Source organism: Oncorhynchus kisutch, linkage group LG24 (genome assembly GCF_002021735.2).
Source record: "Oncorhynchus kisutch isolate 150728-3 linkage group LG24, Okis_V2, whole genome shotgun sequence".
Taxonomy (NCBI): domain Eukaryota; kingdom Metazoa; phylum Chordata; class Actinopteri; order Salmoniformes; family Salmonidae; genus Oncorhynchus; species Oncorhynchus kisutch.
Genome location: NC_034197.2, coordinates 11741428 through 11765326, shown reverse-complemented (window position 1 = coordinate 11765326; position 23899 = coordinate 11741428). Strand labels below are relative to the sequence as shown.

Sequence of the window (23899 nt, the reverse complement as noted above, 5' to 3'; positions counted from 1 at the left end):
TGCTTGGTGTCTTGTTGATTTACATTCCCTAGCTAGATCACATCTATAGCAGTGATCTTTGGACTTTCTTTAAGGCCTTTATGTCATTTGCACTATTTGGTTGCCATAGATAATAATACAACATTGTCATGGCCGGTTAACAGAACGGAGGATACGATTCACCTGCTCATGAAACTGCGTTTGACAGATATACAGACTCATTACAAAGCCTTGTCACTGTGAACTCATCTGACCTTGGGTAAGAGAGACTAATATCCTCCAAAAGATATATTCTCTTCTACCAGGTGATTCTTTTCAGTATGTCGTATCCCATAAAAGTATTGTATTGGATGAATGAAAATATGAATGAAAACCCATCTACCAATGACTGTTGTGGAATGTAATGGTGCACAAATTCCTGATTGAGAAAAAGCAGTCCAGTCCGGTACAATAGAGCACAGATGGAAATGTGATTTTAGATGGAAGACTCATGGCAGTCTCTCCACATCCTCCCACATGTCCATCCGTCCTTGTCTATGGTGTTAGGTGAGAGGACTCCCTTATCTAACAGAATTTCAGATGACCCCCCCCCCCCAATTCTAATCATTCAGTCACTCTGAGAATTAGATGCTGACATGGGCTCGTAATGATATAACCAGTGGAAGGAAAAAAAAGCTATATATATATATACACACACACAAACTAGGTCAACCAGGGCTTGTGTTCCACCCAAGGTTTATAGTAGAAGGTGAAATGATGGTCCACCCTAGAGATGTCTGAAGGTGTCTGTGGAACTGGAGTGGCCAGAGGGAGATGTGTAATGGATATGTAGTTAGACTGGGGGATGGGGATAAATATATGAACTGTTCTGCCTACGGCTATGGAGCCCTGACCTATTCACCGGATGTGCTACCTTGTCCCAGACCTGCTGTTTTCGACTCTCTCTCTACCGCACCTGCTGTCTCTAACTCTAAATGGTCGGCTATGAAAAGCCAACTGACATTTACTCCTGAGATGCTGACCTGTTGCCCCCTCTACAACCACTGTGATTATTATTATTATTTCACCCTGCTGGTCATCTATGAATGTTTGAACATCTTGGCCATGTTCTGTTGGCCATGTTCTGTTATAATCTCCACCCGGCACAGCCAGAAAAAGACTGGCCACCCCTCATAGCCTGGTTCCTCTCTAGGTTTCTTCCTAGGTTCCTGCCTTTCTAGGGAGTTTTTCCTAGCCACCAAACGGCAAGCAATGCACATCTGCATTGTTTGGGGTTTTCGGCTGGCTTTCTGTACAGCACTTTGTGACATCGGCTGATGTAAAAAGGGCTTTATAAATAAATCTGATTGATTGATATTACAGGAGTTGAATAGCTTGGAGGGTTCAGGGAACCATAACGCTGGCAGCCCTCATCTTTTAGAGGAAATAACATAGATGTGACTAGCGAGCATTCCACTGCAACACCCTCATCAGAGACCCTAAACAAACACACACACACTTAATGATACTTGCACACATAGACACTATTGGAATGAATCATTATAATTCAGACATGCATGTTTGGTTATATTTTACAGTATTCATTTAAATGCATTATCAAGTGACTTTAAATACTGTAGGACTGCAGTGTCCTGTGTATTGATGGTCCTTTGATGGTAGCAGGAAGACAGGTAAGGGGGAAAACAGTTGTCTTTATATGTTTCCCCTTGACCTCGGTGTCATTTTCCCCACTAAGCACAGTGCTTCCACGCATGTCTTTTCCCCCTAGACTACAGTAGTGATTGTTCTGCTCGGAATAGGCTAACAAAATGAACAGCTCACTCATTTCAGGCCGTCAAACCTCTGTGTGAAATACACAACGAGGACAATCCAGCCATTTTGCGCAAGAGTTGTTTGAAATAACAACGGGGAGGAGTCGCGTGCATTTGTGTGGGATCACATTTGACGATCTCCGAGAGCACTTCCACCCCTGTTCAGTGAAATGAATAACCATTAATTTACATTTTTGCCATTTAGCAGACGCTTTTATCCGGAGTGACGTACAAGAGCAATTAGGGTGAAGCACCTTTCTCAAGGGCACATTGACAGATTCTTCGCCTAGTCGACTCGGTGATTCGAACCAGCCACCGTTCGGTTACTGGTCCAACGCTCTCTACCGCCAGGCTACCGGCCACCCGATTCACACATCTCAGCTTAACTAAGAAGAAACAAATTGACATATGAGTTAACTTTCATGTTTTTGTTCTTCTCCTTTAATAGACAACTCCGCTGTGAAAATGCTGGATTTTGTTTGATATTTCATTGCTCTTGGATATTAGATGCTGAAGTATACATGCTGTAGTGTAGATGTGGTCCATCTTGGTGGTTCAACCAAGTACTGTAAAGCTGTGTCATTAAATAGTGCAATGCTGAACCATGTCTTCAATTGAAACCCAAGTTGTTTATCTAACTATCCCTGCCTGACATATGCATTTCTTATAGAAGTTTTGTTTATCCAGCATGAATGGGGATATTTCTGTCTACTAAGTGTGGTGTTGTGTGTAAAGTGTGCCTACTGTGTTTGTTGACTATGCTGAGCCAGGTGGGGACTGATGTCTATTGTTTGCGGCCTATCAGGGCTGGGAGCTCCGTTATGACTGGGAGGGGCTAGGAGCTAGTTCAACTGCTGCAGGAGCAGTAGCTGTGTGTTAATGTGTGAGACTTGGATAGTAGAGTGTGTTGAGGCTTCACGGGAGAAGACACAGCATTTTTATGATCTCAGTGTGATGGTTGACCTGCCAGGAGACAGAGAGATTCCGGGAACTACTGCTCTGGTGACCGACAGGAAGTAGCTCTAATCCTCCTCCACCTCAGCACTTTGGACACCCTCTCCTCTGTGGATTTTGGTTGGATTCTTCCTCTTTTTTTCCTGAGCTGTCATGTTTTTTGGATCTCGTAGAGACTTTGTTTTAAATTCCAGACCTTCCTAAATGAGTGGTGACATTTGGACTTTTGTTGGACTTGTTTGCATCTACAGTAAGTGAGGATTGAGAATGGTGCGTTTTAATCGCCTCTCGTCCTGGTATAGCTGGGACCTGCTGCATGTGGATGGTATTCCTGAGGGTCTGCCTGAATCAGCCCCTCTGCAGAGCCCAACGCCAACACAATGTCCGGTGAGAGACAGACAGACAGACAGACAGACACACCCACCGGGTCTCTGTACCTCTGTGCTTGTAGCGTTTAAGTTGATATCAGACAAGATGCCAGTGTAATGTATGCCACCTTAAATATAATGCTTAGGCAATGATTGCTGTAGTTTTGATTTGACACAACTTTACAGGGTAACTGCATGAGCAGAATTCTCAATCTGTAACCTTAGCCAAGGGGGAGATTTGTATCTGATTTATTGATCTTTTGGCCATGAGCATGATGGGGAAAACCCCAGCAGGGTAGAGTGTGTGTGTGAGATGAACAGTGGCGAATCCCGTCATGCTGGTGGGCCTCTTGTAGGGACACATTTGGAATCACATTCTGATCATTGGCCTGTATTATCAGTGATATCTGGTTTACCAGGTGATGGACGATTTCATCTCTTCCCATTTTTATGTCAGTGGTTCTTTGTATCCACCATGGCACTGGCTATGGTCATGTGTGTGCAAATGTGTGTTTTGTCTTTTTTCATGTATTTGAGTGTGTGTGTGTGGGTTTGTGTCCATGTGGCCAGGAAAGTTAATGTCACACTGTTTTCCAATCGTTAATCAGCCTGCCTGATCCTAGGGGCCTCTTATCGCTGAATAACAACAGACCTGAAAGGCTAGTAGAGTGTGGGGGGTGGGGGGGGGGGGGGGGGTTAGCTACTTTCAATACAATCTTCCACCCAAGGCCCCTCTGGGGTTTTGGCACCTGAAAGATTTTCCCCATCAAAACCAAGGTTAAGACCACAAACAGCAGAGATGAGATAAGGAGCCGACTCGACACGAGACTTGATATCATTAACCTGCTTGGAGCTGACCGTGACTGCAGACTGCCGAGGGCCACCAACCCCAGTTCCCAGACCTGTCAGTAGTGTTGTAGGTCAGGGTCCTCTCTGTTATTAATGGAGGGTGACCGAAAGGTCTACACAAGAGGCCAGATGAAACTCATGTCAACACCATCGTTTGGAGAGGGCTGGTTAGATAGACAGGGCCACACAGAGATGTTGGTTAAATAGTAAACACCATAGGTAAGATGGGGGGGGGGGGGGGGGGGGGGGCTGTTTAGTCAGGTGTAGACTGCTGCTCTTTTGAGTAGACGTGCTCTGTAATATCTGCTGTTTTTGTAAGGAGACTACCATTACAAATGGTTCATTTTAAGTAGCCTATGTTGAGAAACACAAGAGATGAATGCTAAAAGAAAGACTGCTACTCCAGTTGATTAGAGATGACCTGAATTTGATGGCTTGTAGTTGATCTGCCATGTTATGCGAAAGTATTTTCTTAGTCCTATCTGTGTAGAATAAGTAGGCACACTTTATTTGTTGCAACAGGCACTACAAGGGATTTTCCCCTTCAGGTCATTACTGGGCATTTGTTTCCTTGTTACAGTCAACCAGGAAAGCGTTGTGGAAAGTTGTGTCTAGACGTGCAAATCAAAACCGAGTTGATTGAGGAAAACATCAACCTATTGGGTTGGGAACTTTGATTCAAACTAGCGATGGGTCGTTCATGAACGAACAGCTCTATTTTCGGTGAATGTCGGGAATCGAATCCTATCTTTTTTTTTTTAGATCCCTGATTTGAATACTGCTTTTTGAGCTCCAGACTAGGGCTGTGACGGTCATGGAATTTTGGACGACAGTCATTGGTCAGCCAAGTGACCGCGGTTATCGTTATAATTGTGCGAATAGCAAAAATAAAAAACATTCTGATTCACATTTTCTCCTTTCCTTTGCTTTTGACTGCTGCTGCAAGGATGTGGGCATTGCCTAGGCAACTGAAGACTCCTTTGCTACAACAACTTGCTTGTTTTAGCAAGGAGCAACAAAGTTTAATTACATTTACGTCATTTAGCAGACACTCTTATCCAGATTAATTTACAGTGCAAATTACGGTTAAGTGCCTTGCTCAAGGGCACGTCGACAGATTTGTCACCTAGTCGGCTCAGGGATTTGAACCAGCGACTTTTCGGGTTACTAGCCCAAAACTCTTAACCGCTATGCTACCTGCTGCCCCTTCGTCACATTGTAGAGTCCATGTTGCCGCCAACATTAGTAGTTGTAGAGTCCGTGTTAGAGCATACAAATGCCCGCATCCGGTCTTCAGTCAGCTGTTCGTTCCACACAAAAAAACGTTTCATTTTTAATGACTATGACCAGGGCATAAAATTCACTTTTTGGTTCACCAGCCACTGTGGCAGGTAGATTTCAAAATATACTAGCCACTCAGATTTTTTTTTACCAGGCCAAAGATATTTGGCTTTGCCTTATTTACACCAACAAAACAAAAACATGGATGAGCATGCTTTGTTTCTAAAAACAATACATGTATTCCTAGTAAGAAGTAATGTGGTATGTTTCATTTCGTTTGGCTTTTAATCAAAATATCTTTTAACCAATATAAGATACAAAAATGTGTGTGTTCCTGCCCTTCAATGGCGGAAGGTTACGGTGGTAGCGCGATTTGAGTCATTTGAGATTGAGTCTGACTAGTAGCAGCTTGTCTTCTCTTCCCTAGCAGTTTAAACTCATGCATAGAAAAACAACCTAGCTTGTGAACAAAACAAAACAATGTAAATAGCCAAGAAACACAAGGACAAAGTCTCACTTCAGACTTTCATTTCAGATCTATCAGACCAAATTGTATGCCTGTGTGCAGAGCTTCTAAAACGGAATAGTTCACTCGGCTCTTCACGTGCGCACAGTCTGGCGGTGTTGTAGACCGAAGTAGAATAGGCTATATGGGATTCATAGTTCTTTGACTTTGTGCGACCAATTCACCAGCTATGAAACAAAACGGCAAAAACACTTTGAAAACAGCTACTGCAGCGTTTATTTTACTATAAATGTGATCATACTTTTTTTCTTCACAAATGTGAGTGGAATGCGCACACTGTGGAGCTCTGCCCACCTGCCAATGTGCCTGGTGAAATAGACATCTTACCACCAATGCCAGAATCTACCTGCGTTTGGCAGGTGGAGGGTGTTAATTTTAGCCCTGGTTATGATGGTAAAAAAATAATAATGACAGGCTTCATCCATAACCGTCGGTTACACGGTTATATGGTAATTATGCCAGCCCTACTCCAGACAACAATTATCTGTAGATGAGCTATAAAAACATGATCTGAAGATGGTAATTCCTCACTGCAGGAATAACCGGTAGTGAGGAGAGAGCCTCATTCTTTGAACACACAGCGTGTTAGAAATCTAGTTCTTGAATTTGAACTCTCGTTTTTCACGAGCTGACAAAATGGTAGTCAACCTTTTTTAGGCTTTACATTAGAAATGTACGGTTTTTCATACCTTTCTTTAATCAAGCACCACTGAATAAAGAGCTGTTTGTGAGCCAAATGAATGGCTCTTTTGAAAAAAAATTTTTTTTAAGGTGAACGGAGCCAAAAGATACGTCTCAATTTAAAAACTTGGAATGCCCATTCAAACCACAACAGAGCAAGACTTTGTGGTCATTTCACTGTGGTAAAGGCCTAACTAGAGTTCTCACCAATTCAGTAATACATGTTTTTGTTAGCTCACTCAATGCCTCTTTTTTTTTTCTCTCTCTTTACAACTGGAGACATTCCCAAATTAACTTGTATGTGACAATCTGCTTTGCTCCCAAAAGCAAAACTCTCCTTGTGAGTCTGTTTCTATATGCCTGGTACATGCGTCATACCAGTGACCGCCTGAATACATTTCTGTACAGCTGTACTGTAGACTAACACAGTTTTGTTTACGATCAGGAAGCATGGCAGATTTTTAATGATAAAGCTGTCAGTCAGTTTGGAGGGAAGTGCAGTGGTTTAAAAGGAAAGGAAAGGCACGGGGTGGGGCTCTGTGGGGGATTCCGAACAGTCAGAACAAGGAAATTGGACATCAGTTGCGGCTCTAAACAAAGGGCCAAAGAGCCACTATGAACAGTTGGCAAGTCTTCTGCAGCACCAGGATGTCTGTTCTCTTCTACCCTGCAAGCTGTTGCTCTGTCCACGCCCCCTTTATGTAGATAAGTGACACACTCCCACTTTTCCAGTAGCCCTGCCTCCTCTTCCTTTCCTCCTCAACACAATGGGCCAGGCAGGATCTTCCCGGTTGCTATGACTCCAGGACAGTGGCTGTGTGAAATGCTAGGCAGGCAGCAGGCTCAGTCAGCACAGCAGGCGTCACCTCTCAGTGTTAGAACAGCGGTACATGAAGGACTACCACAGAGACACACAGAGTTCAAAGATGAGTCCTGGGGTGGTGCTCATGGTGTATTCATGGAGATAGAGTGGCTCTTGTGTCCTTCCTATCAAACATCAAAACGTGGACTCTTTCAACTTGAGCAGGACATCTCAGCTCATAACTTGACTTCAAAAGCGCTTTTCTGATGGGGAACAACTTCTAGTTGTTGCAGCTGTCGCTCTCTGGGGCTTTCCCCTCTTAGTCTAAGGGCTCTGGCTCTGAAGTGCATGTATGCGGAGAAGGACGAAGAGAGGTTCAACTTGAGAGAACACTGCAGCTGCTTCCGATCCGGTATGGGCTGCAGTCAATGAGTCTCTAACCGAATGATGGTTTTTGTAATCTTTGACATGCCGCTGGTTTCAATGGTGAGTATTATACTACTTATATTGTGTGAAACGTCAGGGAGCCTTTCCCTTACTGTATCTCTGTTAGAATTAAAGACGTGTACATCTATTTGCCAGTTTAGACAGTAAGTCTTGAAGTCAGACTAGGGTATCGCAGTTGTTGGTAGCAAAGGCTAAGCCTACTTCTCTTTGGGTTGGTGGGCATAGTGCCGGGACTTCGTTTTGTACTGTAATGTATTGAAACTCATCATTTCAGAAATGTCCTGCAAAGGACTGATACTGTGTTATTTTTAGTTTTGGTCAAATGTTAGTTATCATGCACTAATCTAAAAAACCATGTTGCTAAAACTAGAATCACATTTTTCTCACCTACCGTGCTCTGTGTAGCTGTTGCCAGAGCATTACCACGCTAAGCTAATAGGAATTTAGCCTCTCTAGTCTAGCCCAATGAGATGCTGTCACTAGCACAGAGTCTCTCTCTCTCTCTGTCGGTCCACTTCCTGCACCTGTGTCCTTGTCCTCTTGGCCGAGATCCCCCAGAAATCCCCCCTGGTCAGAGCTAGATGAGAGACCACACTGTTTGCTCCACTGAAGCACTTAAATCTAAATATAGTGGATGGGAAATGATGCTTCAGTCATTTAAAACAGAGGAGGAAAACTTCCTCCGATATGAAGTAACCGTTTATATGACTTTGGATAGGAGGAGAAGGTTGTACTGTACTACAAAGATTGGTCGAAAAGGGGTTCTTGCATGAAAGCCTTTCAAGAATCCCGAAAGGTAATACATTTTGAGCAGTGTTGTTTATAGATGGGTACAGTAGATAATGTGCATCTAGAGAGAGAGAGTGGTTTGCTATTGCTCCTCTCCATCCGACAGTTTGTTTACCACACCACTGCTCAATGCCAACCAGCCTCGTTTGTGTGCATTCTCACTACGAATCGTGTACTGTAGGCGGAGACCTTATCCTCTGCCTATGATTTGTTAGCCACCCAGAATGACTTGACAGGGAAATAGTTGAGATTGAGAGCAGTGGATAAGAAAGCAGCAGTCAATACCATGGAATTGATGTTCCTTTCTACTGTGACTTGAACTGAACACGGGTCAATGGCCCAGCGACTCCCTAGTCCCCACTAGCAGATTACACTGCACTGACACACTGTCTCTCTCTGATGGCAAAAAAAACCAACTGTTTCCTCAGATACCGAGGCCTGAGGAGGCCCATGTTTGTTTTGGTTTACCAGCCGGACGATGCTCGTGAATTGGATTGAGATTGTATGTTTGAGGCGCGCAGGCCAGCGGGGTAGCGATGAATAGTGATGGAGCAATGCAGTGGATTGATTCCAGCCGTCCGCCGGTTCTTATGGAACAGCGTCTCCCCCCCCCCCCCCCCCCCCCCCCTGGCCTGCTCTCTTTCCTCTGAGGTAATTAGTGTTCCGTCTCAGGAAGTGGCATTCCTTCCCTGTGGTCCTGTTTGTGTCTGAACGACAGTTAGGATGTTAGGATTGCTTTAACAGCTCTCCTGCTGATGTCATCATCACTTTTAAAAAATCCCTCTGTTTCCTGTTTATTCTCCTCGTGTATTTGACTTTTTTTCCCCTCCCGTCTTTGCTCCTCTCCTTTCGCATGAGTTGCTATTCTTCTTACCGTCTCTTGTTTCTCTTTCTGTTTCGCTTTCTCTCGCTCTTCATGGTGACTTCATGTAAACTCGCTCTTAACACGGGTCTCTCCCGGTTCTTGCAGGGTCAGGCACGTCGCAGGAAGAACATAACGGAGTTCCTCGGGGACGCCAGCATCCCGTCTCCGGACTCCCTGACCGCACTGAGCAGCTCTCTGCCCAGTGTGGGGGCTGGACCGGACAGCTGGAAGAACCGCGCCGCCAGCCGCTTCTCCGGCTTCTTTAGCTCCAACACTGGAGCCGGGGCCTTTGGCAAGGTGAGGGGCAAAGGCCTGGTCCGGGCCGTCAGAGGGGAAACCTTATCAGCTAGTAGAGTGAGGGAGGTGGTGTGTTTGTGCGTGCAAAGCGTGTGCGTGGTACGGGGTTCAAAGGCCATATCCACTCAGCTCCCAGTGAGATCACATCCCTCCTCTCCAAAGCCTCTGAATAGGCTCACACAGCAACCTTCCACTAAACAAATACATTAAGTAGCTGTGGTGGAAGTGACTGGTAAGAACAAAGGATTAACATGTTTTGAGGAATGTCTATTCAAGACCCTACTACGATAATAACATTCCACACAAAAGAATGGGGAAAAAAATAAGATACAAAAATACGAAATGGCAATCATCCTTCACTTTTATCTGTTAAGGCTAACAAAGCACACACACACGCGTACATTGTCCGCGCTCCCCTGAGGTCATATCCTGCACAGTAGCAGATGTCAGAGGGAGACCGTGTCTGTCACTCACCTGTCAGCTCCCAGGTCATCTCTATTCACCGTGGCCAATGGCCATCATCTTTAACCCTGTCAGTGGCAGGGCTGGGTGGGGGACCGCGGAGACCTGCCCCCTCTCCACAAAGCAAGGGTGAACCAGGGTCAAACAACCAAATCCTGGATCCCCTTCAGGGGACAGGTCCCCAAAGCACAGTTAGCATCTCCCGCCCCCTTACCCAGCTCCTCTATTGTCCAAGTGATCTCAATGCACTGAGCTCATTTTCATATGTACACATAAGTCTGCCCTGGCAGGACAATAGTCTGGGTAGCTGTTAAGATTGAAGAATTCAGTGGACTATGCTTATGCAGGAGGTCAATCTGTCTTACAGTTTACTTATTGATTTTTGATTTGATTTAACCTTTGATTTAATACTGACCTTGTGATTTCCTCTAAAGGTGCTGTGCATGTGAATTACGTTCGAATGAAGCAGGAATACTTCATTTGCCCAGGAGCTGTGGTTAATGACACGTATGGGTTTTTGCCCATTCTATTAGGAGGTGGACCGCATGGAGCAGCTCCAGAATAAGCTGCAGTCGTACACTCTGTTTGGCCTTCCCAAGGTTCCTCCTCAGCTCTCCTTCCATCACGACTCCTGGGAGGAGGAGGAGGAGGAGACCAGCCTCACCCTGGAGGACAGCTGGACACAGCTACTCGACAACCATGAGGTACGGTAACATGAACACACACACACACACACGAATACAAGCACGCACCAAAACAAACTCACCGAAACACACACTCATTCACTGACATACAAAGACCTAATACCTATTTTTTTACTTAAAAATTGCACTTTTGGTTAGGGCCTGTAACTAAGCATTTCACTGAAAGGTCTACACCTGTTGTATTCGGCGCACGTGACAAATCAACTTTGATATGATCGCATGCATGTAGCTACTCCCGTATTAAGCCACAAACTGTTCACAATCTGTTCCTGTTTTGGCCTGACAATCTCCCGCCCATCCAGTCTGGTGTTTCCCAGCAACAGGGCAGCCAGTGTTGTACAGCAGTTTATTAAGGTTCATGTGGAGTTGTATAAACGTTACCAGATCAATCGCGTCCGTCTCTCTTTCCCGGGCAGAACTCACTCCCTTAGAGGATGGGCTCAGGCAAGATAGACCGATGTCTGTGTGTGATAAGATGCTGTGTGATTGGGGATCGGGATTTCAGTCACACTCCCAACTCAATCGGTGTTTGACTGAGCTCGGTCCTGATGGTGTCATTTGTTTGTGACCAGACATGTAGCAGTAAAGCTGTTACCTCATGAGTCTGTCTCATGCCGTATGTTCTTAGACATGGCTTATGGCTTTTACCCTATGAGTGTGTGTGTGTGTTGCTACTTTTATATGTTCAGACCTGTGCAAGGCTGTTAACTCATGAACGTGGGGTGGGGGGGGTGTATTGTGTTCTTATGTGTAACTCATGGATAAGGGAGTGTGTCATCTGTTCACATGGAGGTGTATGAGGCCATTACCTCATGAGTGTGTTTTTGGTTCTGTGTGCTTCCAGACGTTGACCAGACGCCAGTTCCATCAGCAGGAGGCGATCTGGGAGCTCCTGCACACTGAGGCCACCTACATCAAGAAGCTACGAGTCATCACTGACGTAAGTGCCCTTTTACAAAGTAATTGCTTCTCTCCCTTACACACGTGTACCTCCTAGATCATTTTTGGAAGAACAACATAACCCTCGATGTCAAGTCCAAAGGAACTACTTCAATGAATCGTGCTAAGAGTTTTAGTTTGGTTAGGTGTGCTCTCTGAGTGCTGTTAGTGGCACGTATGCAGCGAGTGTACAAAACGTGCTCTTTCCGTGACCGACTGACCAGGTGAAAGCGAGACTCTCGTATTGATCTCACTTCAGACAGTGTAGATGAAGGGGAGGAGACAGTTTTTTTTTAAAGCCCCGAGACATGAGTTGTGTATCTGTGCCATTCAGATGGTGAATGGGCAAGACCAAAGAGTTTAAGTGCCTTTTGAACGGGGTATGGTAGTAGGTGCCAGGCGCACCGGTTTGAGTGTGTCGGGCTGCAACGCTGCTGTGTTTTCGGGCTCAACAGTTTCCCGTGTGTATCTAGAATGGTCCACCACCCAAAGGACATCCAGCCAAATTAACACAACTGTGGGAAGCATTGGAGTCAACATGGGCCAGCATCCCTGTGGAATGTTTTCGACACCTTGTCCTCCATGCCCCATGACAAATTGAGGCTGTTCTCAGGGCAAAATGGGTTGCAACTCAATATTAGGAAGGTGTTCCTAATGTATTGTACACTCAGAGTAGGTTGTCTATCTCTAGTGCAGTACTTTCCTATCAGATGTCCCATATTGCAACCTGTTCTCCCATGTCCTCTCTTCCTCCAGTTGTTCCTGTGTGGGCTGTTGAACCTGCAGGAGAGTGGTCTGCTGACGGAGGTGGAGCCTGCGCGACTCTTCAGTAACATCCAGGACATTGTGCGTCTGCACACGGCCCTGTGGAACCAGGTGATGCTGCCTGCCCTGGAGATGGCCCGGCAGGCCAGAACCCTCCTCAACCCGACAGACCTTCACCAAGGCTTCAGGACGATTGGCTCCAGGTTTAAGCCCTACATCCGCTACTGTATGGAGGAGGAGGCCAGTATGGAGTACATGAGGTCACTGCTCAGGGACAACGAGCTCTTCAGGATCTATGTCACGGTGAGTCGCAGTCCTCCCGATCGCTCTCTCTCTCTCGCTCTCTCTCTCTCGCTCTCTCTCGCTCTCGCTCTCTCTCTCGCTCGCTCGCTCGCTCTCTCTCTCGCTCTCTCTCTCGCTCTCTCTCTCGCTCTCTCTCTCGCTCTCTCTCGCGCTCTCTCTCGCGCTCTCTCTCGCGCTCTCTCTCGCGCTCTCTCTCGCGCTCTCTCTCGCTCGCGCTCTCTGTGTGTTCACACTGATGGTGTCAAGTTAAACAACTGCCCACCAAATACCATTTACTCATCTCACAAATACAACACAGTCAACCAATATCAGATACCACTATTACGTTCTACATAGCACTTTTCAGTGTTGTTCATTTAAGTTCCTAGCCACATTTTCTTTAACCTCTAACTCCTGGTCTCTCTCTCCCCTGCGCAGTGGGCTGAGACCCATAAGCAGTGTAACCGGCTGAAGCTGGCTGACATGCTGGCCAAGCCCCACCAGAGACTCACCAAGTACCCCCTACTGCTGAAGGCTGTTCTCAAGAAGACGGACGACTCGTCGTCCCGCGACGCCGTCAGCGGCATGGTGGCGTGGGTGGAGGGCTTCATCAACAGCGTGGACTCTCAGATGCGCCAGCGGGAGGAGCAGCAGAAGCTAGCCGCCATCTCTGGGCGCATTGACTCCTACGAAGCAGTGGAGGGGAGCAGCGAGGAGTTGGAGAAGGTGGGCACTCACCACACTCAGGGCTGGCTTGCTGGGTATACCGGTGCAAGTCTACTGCTAGACGAGAATGTCTATTGAATTAGATTTTTAGTCCGGGTTGAAATTGTGTTTCTGCTTTGGTGTGTAACTCCTTCTTCTTCTTGTCTCTCTCTCCTTAGATCCTGCGTGAGTTTAACCGCTTCGACCTGATGGCTCCTATGAGAGGCACATCACCAGAGGAGACCAGACAGCTCCATTTGGAGGCGGCACTGCGCATGAAGGAGGGCAAAGACAGCAGGGTAAGTGTCTGGCTGGGCTACTTTGTAACTGCTTTTACCTCATTATTATAACTGTCGCAGGCTGAGAACTACCCACGGTCATTGTGATAGAATATGTCAATGACCAGGGTGATTGGGGAGCAAATTGCTTTCATAATATTTACTTATTTGATTTAGCCTAGTTTATTGTACTAGAATGATGACAAGTGACCTGAAATTGACCTGGAAGCAATTCCCCATCCTTCCAACAGATGGAGGTGTACTGCTTCCTGTTCACAGACCTGCTGCTCATCACCAAACCAGTGAAGAGGTTAGAGAAGGTCAAGGTGATCAGACAGCCCCTCCTCATCCACAATGTTGTCTGCAAGGAACTCAAGGACCCTGGTGAGTACCAGCATGCAGCTACATTTAAACCGGGGTATTTGTTTTCTTTCACATACTTCATCTGTGCTTAATTAAGCATATCTGGCACAGTGGAAACACTAAGAAAAGTCCTGAAAGAGATATTCCTTCCCACCTGCCACTGCAGACAGGCTCAAGCAAATGCTTGAGAAAGGTGTTTTGATTAGCTGTTCTCTCTTACTATAGGCTCCTTCATTCTCATCTACCTCAATGAGTTCAAGAGCGCGGTGGCGGCCTACACTTTCCAGGCCAACAGCGCCACCCAGGGGCGAAGCTGGGTTGACGCCATCTGCAACGTCCAGAACCAGCTCCAGAGAATGCGGACTGAGGAGGTTCTCAGGCAGCAGGTCATCCTACAGCGCCGTCTATGCGGAGAGGAAGAGGAGGAGGAAAACAAGAGCAGCAACTCCACTTCCAGCTCCCCCTGCATGAGGAACAAAGATCAGCAGGGACCAAGGTGCAAACCCAAACAACGACTTAGACATCGTAGAGCTTCATTCTTCTATAAGGACACTGTAGATGTTGATCGGATCTGTGCAAAGATTATTTCATGTAAACATTATCATTTATTGTTAGTGTTTTATATTACTAGAACCATTCTCATCAGTCTTAACATTTTGGTCTCTTTCTCTTCCAGTCATTCGGATTGCTCCACAGAGACCCTGTCAGTCATGGACATAGGAGAGGATTCAGGGGAGCACCAAAACCCCTCAGCCACAAGCACAGACTCAGGAGGACCCTTAGAGAAGAGCCTAGACTCGGGCACAGTTATCCCACCTACTGGGCCTGAGCCCCTGCACTGGAACCCTGCCAGCCCCCAGGACAACCTCGCCGACCTGGACCCTGAGCCAGAGCAGGAGGGTGTTATGGAGGGAGGGGAGGTTGAGCTGGAGCCTCAGTGTCGCTCTCTGTCCATGGACAGTGCCTACGGTACCCTCTCCCCAGAGTCCCTACTGAGAGAGCTGGACCTGCAGACACGACCAGGCCAGAGCAAGGGAGAGGAGACTGAAGAGGAGGGAGGGAAAGAGGGACACGAGGTGGGGGTGGGGGTTGAGGTGGAAATGGAGAGCGAAAAGGTGGTAATGAAACTGATGGATGAGGAAGTGGAGAAGGAAGAGGAGGAGGATTCAACCTCTGTTGGTTCCCAGCTGTCAGTGGTTCAGTCTTTGAAGCCTCGGCGACGCCCCCCGGTTACTGCCCGCCTCCGCAGCCTCCAGAGCCTGAACATCAAGTCAATTTCAGAGGACAACCTTCTGCAGCGTTTCCGTGACAACGCCCCTGTCTCCCGGATACAAACCCGCAGCCTTACAGCCCAGGACCAATCAGAACACAGGAGCGAGAGGGCGGAATGCCTGGTCCACAGTAAGAGCCTATCAGCCCAAGACCTTACTGGGCTGTTTAAGACTGACCAAGACTCAGAGCCTGAGTATGAGGACTTCCTGAGTATGAGCATGCCTTCTGGTAAGCTCTGTGACACCCTGAGGAAGGCGGAGGCCCGGCAGGTCCAGAGGGCTCTGGCTGCAGCTGAGGCCTGTGAAGGCAGCAATAGCCAGGCTGACGGCAGCAGCTCAGATGGGGAGACGGTGGGGGCGCCCTCTGGAGGACACGGGGGGAAGTGCAGTGAGTCGTTCTCAGCCGGTTGCCCAGAGAAGCAGTCATCGCCCAAAAGAAGGAAGACCCATCAGCACAAGAAGCTGACCCTAGCCCAGCTCTATAGGATACGCACCACCCTAGTGCTCAACTCTACTCTCACTGCATCGTAAGTCACAGCTCACTTTATACATGGGTATCATGTCTATATACCTGGATGTGCTCTTTGGGCTTCCATGTGTTCTATTCAATTCTGCCAAGTTGACACTATGCAAGCTATGGTTATTTACAGTAGAAACCACAGAGGAACTCTTTCAGCCAAAGTTCTAATAAAGAAATGATCTTCAGGATACTGCCTTTTACTCTATACAATATCAAAGGCCTTGTGGTAATCAATCTCTGTTGTGTGTGTTCTGTTTCTAGGGAGGTGTAACCACTCTGGCAGACAACCAACCAACTAGTGGCAACCTGATCACAAAGAGGAACCACACTCTATGGATTCTGCGTAGAGGGGACTGAATTCCTTGTGACACAAATGCACTCTCTCAAGCTGCCTTCTCCCTTTCCATTGCCTGTTGGACAGTGTCTGCTGCACGGTTTTTGCAATCGGACAATAAGAATATTCTTTGATGTTGCATTTGGTTTCAGTTTATTGTGTGGGATGGGAGGGAAAAGGCAAAGAGACATTTAACTGCTTGCACTTTGTAACGGACGGACAGAGCGTCGAGGGGAGCTGAGGCTGGGACCTTTGGGGGGACAGTGGACTGGACAGTTACTGGTGTAGGGTAACACCCTATCGGACTACCCTCTAAAAAGAGACTGAAAGAGGGGTCGTCCAGGCATAGATCTGCCTGCTTCTCTCTGCAATGGACCGGAGTGGATCAGAGAAGATCTAGGAAAGGCTTGGGTGGCCCAAACACTCTTTAACTCTTAAAGATGCACTCCGGGATCCAAATTCATAACATATTGCACAAATTGGGTTCATGACATATCACACGAATTGCAACATTCAAATGATATATAAATTGCAAAATGTGTAATATATCACAAGATGGATGACACAGTAGACAATTTGAATGACGTAGTACTCAAAACATGTGGAGCGCTTTTGGCTCATGAGCACCACTTTCAAAACTACTGGCTGAAATTATGCAAAAGTTGGAGAACGCACCTTTAAGTAACTAAAAGGGCACAATGTCTGAAAAAAATTGCTCTCTAAAATGTGTTTGGTGATTTGCAGCAACTAGGAAGGCCTGGTATATGTTCTACTCCTGGTTTGCTTTGATGAAAACAATTAAATGTTGCACAATTGTATCTTTTGTTCAATAGACTAATCACTAAGGGGGATGACTTTACATTCACAATGCACACTTAGAATGAGTTGTGCGTGTGAGTGTGTGTCTGTCTGGGTGTGTGTTGTGGGTGTGTCTGTATGTGAACGATACGTTGTCCTAAACTCCTGATTGAATCAACATGATTTCTGTCATGGTGTTCATCCTCTTTGAGTGACATACCCAATGATGTTAAGACCTAAGTACCAAGTAGATGTCAAACTGAAAGTACACATAACAAAATACTGTGTTCCAGCAACAAGTAACAGCCACATATTGCGTCATCAACTACTGTGTATTTTCAAACCTACAGAGCCGACAATTTATTTTCAAAATTGCCGCATCTAAGCATTAGAATAGACCGAGTAATTTTTTAATATTTTTTTTTTACATTTTCTACTATGCTGGTGCAATTTGTCAGTCAATAGTGGTGGTATGATTTAACTACAAAGACTAAGATAATGAAATGGCTTCCTGGTCTTCAGTGTTTAGGAGCAGAAAGATGAACCCTTGGTTATTAGGTGGAATGGAGTTGTTTTTGGAAACGTAACTACACTAAATGTAGAAAGATTTCAGCATGCACTTACAACCTGCAACCTCCATGGAACAAATGCACGGTAGAATGTGGTGATATGTAAAAGAGCAGTCTGTACGCACACAAAAAAAATCCTATTCCATGTAACAATGAGCTTGGAACACCTTTTGAGACGTTGCATATTTTGTGTTCCTTCAATGTAAACACATTAACGCAATACAGTGACTTAAAGAGACTGAACAACGGTTTTTGGGGGTTGCATATGATTTGTGAATCCGTTTTCTTTGAATGTCTTTCTGTCCACACTAACGGGAACAGTGATTTGGCGGGAGCATTGACCACCATAGTACATTGACATGGTCAAACTGACGTTCAGCTTGTGTTTTATTGATTGATTTAATATGCGTTCTCTCAACCCCTCCTTGTCAAATATTGCCCAAACCAAATAGTTTAACATTTGTTTACTTCACCAGTTTTTGTTTATTTGTAATATTTATTAAGCTTGCCATGTTTTATATATAAAATATTGTTTATATTGTTTGATTTCATGACTTGTACATTTTGTGTTGGTGTACACTTAATGTTTTTTTTGTATCAGGCATGATGAATCTGCTATGAACCAAAACTATTTGATCTCCCTTTCAGGAATGTCTCTTAAGTGTCTTACCAAATAAAATAAAAAGCATCAAACATTTTGCTTTAGAGTTCATTGTGTGTAGTGAAGTTCACCATGGATATGGCCTTTTGTTTTACAGGGTGGTAAAAGTATCCTAGCGGTTAGAGAGGTTGAGCAAGTAAGCAAAAGGTCAGTCGTTTGAATCCTGAGCTGACTAGGTGAACAATCTGTCTGTGCCTTTGAGCAAGGCACTTGACCCTAGTTGGTCCAGGGTCGCCGTTGATAATGGCAGTCCCGGGCCGTGACCCGAATCTCTGAAGGTGTCTCAGGGAGAGTGGGATATGCAAAAGCCACATTTCCAATTCCCATGTGTATGTAAAAAAAGGACAAATATAAACACCCACAAAATTATTATTATATCACTTAATAAATGTGCATTTTTAACCGCAAAATAGGAGTCTGACTTTTATGTTGTTAATGAACAGTAATGGGTGGGCTGTGTCTCAAATGTCTGAAATGGAGTCAAATCACAGCCTCGTGTACCTGGACTAGCAAGTAACTTCACGTGTATTTATTATAAACTGCCAGCAGATGGCATTAAGAATCTGTGTGGTGCTACGTTATGCAGTGCCTTCGGAAAGTATTCACACCCTTCACTTTTTACAGATGTAGTTGTGTTACAGCCTGAATTTAAAAAATTGAGATTTTTGGGCACTGGCCTACACACAATGCCACATAATGTCCAAGTGGAATTATCTTTTTAGAATGTTTTACTAATTAAATCTGATAAGTCTTGAATCAAGTACTCATACCCTTTTATGTCAAGCCTAAATAAGTTCAGGAGTAAGAATGCACTTAACAAGTCAAATAAGTTGCTTGGATATTTAACATGATTTTTGAATGACAACCTCAACTCTGTACCCCATACATACAATTATCTGTAAGGTCCCTGTTGAGCAGTGAATTTCAAACACAGATTGAACCACAAAGACCAAGGAGGTTTTCCAATGCCTTGCAAAGAATGGCACCTATTGATTGATTTTTTAGCCTTGCTAAAAATTTGCCAAAGAGTATGCTTGTAATCATGCTTAATCATTAAGGACTGGGGAGTTTTTCAGATTTTTCAGGATAAAAAAGAAACAGAATGGAGTTAAGCACAGGCAAAATCCTAGAGGAAAACCTGGTTCAGTCTGCTTTTCACAAGACACTGGGAGATCAATTCACCTTTCAGCAGGACAATAACCTAAAACACAAGGCCAAATCTACACTGGAGTTTCTTACCAACAAGACAATTAATGTTCCTGAGTGGCTGAGTTACAGTTTTGACTTAAATCTGCTTGAAAATCTATGGCCAGACTTGAAAATGGTTGTCTAGCAACGATCAACAACCAATTTGACAAAGCTTGAAGTATTTTTAAAATAATAATAGGCAAATATTGTACAATCCAGGTGTGCAAAGCTCTTCGAGACTTACCCAGAAAGACTCAGCTGTAATCTCTGCCAAATGTGATTCTGACATGTATTGACTCATGGGTGTGAATACTTATGAAAATTAAATATTTCTGGATTTCATTTTCAATACATTTGCAAACATTTTGAAAAACATGTTTTCACTTTGTCCTTATTGGGTATTGTGTGTAGATGAGTAAAAAAAAAAAAAGTAATACATTTTGAATTCAGGCTGTAACAACAAATTGTGGAATAAGCCCAGGGGTATGAATACTTTCTGAAGGCACTGAACAAAAATATAAACGCAACAATTTCAAAGATTTTACTGAGTTACAATTCATATAAGGAAATCAGTCAATTGAAATATATTAATCTATGGACTTCACATGACTGGGCAGGGCCTCGCTTTATTACAGACAGAAATACTCCTCAGTTTCATCAGCTGTCCGGGTGAATGGTCTAAGACGATCCTGCAGGTGAAGAAGCCGGATGTGGAGGTCCTGGGCTGGTGTGGTTACACCTGGTCTGCAGTTGTGAAGCCGGTTGAACGTACTGCCAAATCCTCTTATGGTAGAGAAATAATCCTAAAATTCTCTGGCAACAGATCTGGTGGACATTGCTGCAGTCAGCATGCCAATTGCACGCTCCCTCAAAACTTGAGACATCTGTGGCATTGTCTTGTGTGACAAAACTGCACATTTTAGAGTGGCCTTTTATTGTCCCCAGCACAAGGTAATGATCATGCTGTTTAATCAGCTTCTTGATATGCCACACCTATCAGATGGATGGATTATCTTGGCAAAGTAGAAAGCAGGGATGTAAACTAATTTGTGCACAACATTTGAGAGAAATAAGCTTGTTGTGCTTTTGGAAAATGTCTGGGATCTTTTATTTCAGCTCATGAAACATGGGACCAACACTTTACATGTTGCGTTTATATCTTTGTTCAGTGTATTGTGTTTGCATCATTCACCCACACTTTGACCTCTCGATACAGATCCAGTTAAGCATACGGTACATATACTTTTTACGAGGTGTACATCCAGTATTTTATTGCTTGGATATGATATGCTGTACCCTTTACTACAACCTCTTGGATCCTCGTATTACGCATAAGATCATCTCAAAGCCTCCGAATATGTTTTCAATGTATAACTGATGTTGCCGTTTTCTACGGCTGGTGTGACAGGTTGAAGAAAGCATTGGATCTGTGGTGTTGCGTTAGCCTGGGTGCCAGTCTGTTTCTGTTGCTCTCTTGCCAACTCCTTAAGTAATGCTCGACAATAACAATGGAGTAGTGAAAAGTACTGATCTGGGACCAGGCCTAGATTCAGTTAAATGAGATTAAATCTGTAGAGCGGAAGATACCTGCTATAGTGCAGTTGAAAATTAAAGTCTATGTTCCTGTATTTGCCGAGACTGCATTGTCAGCTCAATTGGAAATGACCTCAACAGTCAAATTGCGCTATAACACAGATCTTCCTCACTACGGATTGAATCTAGCCCTTATTTAATAACCAAGATGTTCTTCTTTTATACTGGCCAGTCTTTACAGAGGCAACTCCTGCTGAACACGATTGAACTCCTGATGAGGTAATGCTATATACATCTGGTTGACTGGCCTCTCCTTTTCCTCAGAACTTCTCAGCTTTGAATAGTGGTTCACGGTCCATGCATGTGGCAGACCTTCCAGAGGTATGGCAGGAAACGTGGAAACCTACACACACACACACACACACACACACACACACACACACACACACACACACACACACACACACACACACACACACACACACACACACACACACACACACACACACACACACACACACACACACACACACACACACACACACACACACACACACACACACACACACACACACACACACACACACTCTCTCACTCTTACTTCCAGGAAATGCTGGTCCTGTCCTGTCTGTAGTGTGCGCAGACCAAGGTGTATTTACAGGTGATTATCAGCTAATCGGTGGATTACAGCATGTTGATTCCACACATGCCCCTAATCCGCATTGGAAAAGGCACCGTGGCCCCTCTGGGATTGTCCCTAGTCTTAATCTGATCCAGAATCCGGTTTGTCAGTGGGCAGTGGCCCCTCCCGTGCTCACATCTGGCCCTGTGGGATTTAATGTTGTAATCCTTGATTTTATTTCCAACATTCTATGCTTTAGCGCTGATACACTGGACTTTAATTATTGAAATGCAGCTTTCATTTTGAACCACAAAGTAATTAAACAACCCCAGCTAAATAAACCCATCTTCATATGTTGTGGTTGTGGTACACTGCTTGTAGTAGTGTATGGTGGCTTGGCTGCTCTCTGGACACGGTACTCTGGTGTGCTCGTCTTCACAATCACAAGTCTAAGGTGAAAGACATTGCATAGAAAGTGTTTAATGTAACTGCACTTTAATCAGGTTGGATTCTTTGATACTGTTGGTACAAAATGAATTTGTTGAGAAATTACTTAAATATAGGACTAAATGTTTGAAAGAAGGCATTGTTACGCTTTCCTAAATTTGATTAGTTTTTCTTCAATGTTGGAATAAGGATGAGATCCTTTTAAATGTACAGTATTACCATCCTGGTTGTTCTGTTTAGTTCCAAGCAGCTGGGGCATGTGAGCACTCCTCCCTGTGACAGATGTCAAAAAGCATCCTGTAAAAAATGTCAGATTAACACAAAGGGGCACTTTGTGCAAATCCCGATTATGGAGAGCACTTTCATTTATTAAACTCTGCCAATCCCTATGCTCTTTTGGAGCCGGGATTAAAATCAGGTAGACACCATTGTCTGTCTAAACAATCCCCTTTCTAAGCTCTCTCTCCCTCCCCCTCTCAGCCAGTTTTCTCTGGATGGTGTAACCCAGACCCAGGGCTGGCCGGTTGGCTGGATGTAGAGGCAGCAGGGGCTTAAATTATGGGTCGTCCGCTTGATAATACCGCCACCATCGATTCCCATTAATCAACATCATCTCCTTCAGAAGAGCTAGGTGGAGGGGTGGAGGGGTGGAGATAAAGTGTTTACAAGGTCTGTGCTGTGAAAAGGCCCGCAGACAAGTGGCAGCCATATGGAGTGAATCACCATGTTAGTCATAGTGAACAGCTGCCCTCTATCAGAGTCAGCACAGCACCAATACACTGCCACTGCCACGCGTTGCCATTAGTTAGATAGAGACAGCCCTAATTGGTCCTGTAAGTCGCTCTGGATAAGGGCGTCTGCTAAATGACTCAAATGTAGATGTAAAATGGAATCCCCCAAGTTACAGTTTAGGAAGTTAGGCTGAGAGCATATTGTTGAGAAATTTTTTTTTGGAGATAGAGCTGCTTACCGCAATGTAAGTCTTTTCTTTTACATTGTTTCCCCATGGGGAACGTCAACCTATTTCAACCTAACGTCAACCTATTTCAACCTAACGTCAACCTATTTCAACCTAACATCAACCTATTTCAAACTAACGTCAACCTATTTCAACCTAACGTCAACCTATTTCAACCTAACGTCAACCTATTTATGGATACAGTCTGTACAGACAAATTCTACCTGCTATATATTAGGATGTGTGTCCTCAATACTGTGATTACATGTACTTTGAAAGAACTTTCCAAAATTGCTCCATAGTGTGAGCAAAGTAATTACATGATTGCTACTCATGATTTACCTTCCACACAGTGTATTTCAGTAATGGCAAAGTGATTAAATATGTTCTCATCTTCTGTGTTGGTACTTTACAACACAAAGACATGACATATGTCGGTGGATCATCATTCTTGACCCTCATAAAAAGGGTGTTTTTCTAAAATGGCAGAGCATAAGGTTCCCATTTTTTTTCAAGATTAATAGGGACTAGGGCCTACTGCCCTCTATAATTGTATCAGTTTATAAGGAGCTTATTGTCATCTCAATATTGTATTTTTTTTGTATGGTAAAACATATGAAATTGAAATCACAAGCATATTTCTTAATGAAATAGAAATTAATTTAAAGAGTAGCTCGCTACAAGTGGATAAAAAGGGAGAGTGAGATTACTGGGGTAAATCAAACACATTTAATATTCAGAATGCATTGACACAATTAATCTGACATTGTGTTAAAGGATAATACCTTAACTGACACTAGCCATCCACTACACTGGGGCTCTGACTAAGCAGGATGGGCCCTTTTGCTGTG

At 44.6% G+C, this 23899-nt stretch overlaps 1 protein-coding gene across 7 annotated transcripts in view; it reads left to right on the top strand.

Annotated features, from left to right (window-relative positions):
* LOC109869296 (pleckstrin homology domain-containing family G member 5) overlaps window positions 1-18336 on the top strand; it is a 70250-nt gene extending 51914 nt beyond the window's left edge. For 5 of the 7 annotated variants that reach the window (XM_031804128.1, XM_031804127.1, XM_031804125.1 and 2 more), the window contains 10 exons: window positions 9458-9649; window positions 10645-10815; window positions 11660-11755; window positions 12511-12822; window positions 13240-13527; window positions 13686-13805; window positions 14036-14168; window positions 14373-14643; window positions 14824-15945; window positions 16200-18336. In XM_031804128.1, coding sequence (XP_031659988.1) covers window positions 9458-9649; window positions 10645-10815; window positions 11660-11755; window positions 12511-12822; window positions 13240-13527; window positions 13686-13805; window positions 14036-14168; window positions 14373-14643; window positions 14824-15945; window positions 16200-16209 — 2715 coding nt within the window. In that variant the 3' untranslated portion in view covers window positions 16210-18336. Of the gene's footprint in view, window positions 1-9457; window positions 9650-10644; window positions 10816-11659; window positions 11756-12510; window positions 12823-13239; window positions 13528-13685; window positions 13806-14035; window positions 14169-14372; window positions 14644-14823; window positions 15950-16199 lie in introns of those variants that run through there. The other 2 variants (XM_031804131.1, XM_031804126.1) reach the window with 1 other exon arrangement.
* Window positions 18337-23899: the final 5563 nt, after the last annotated feature.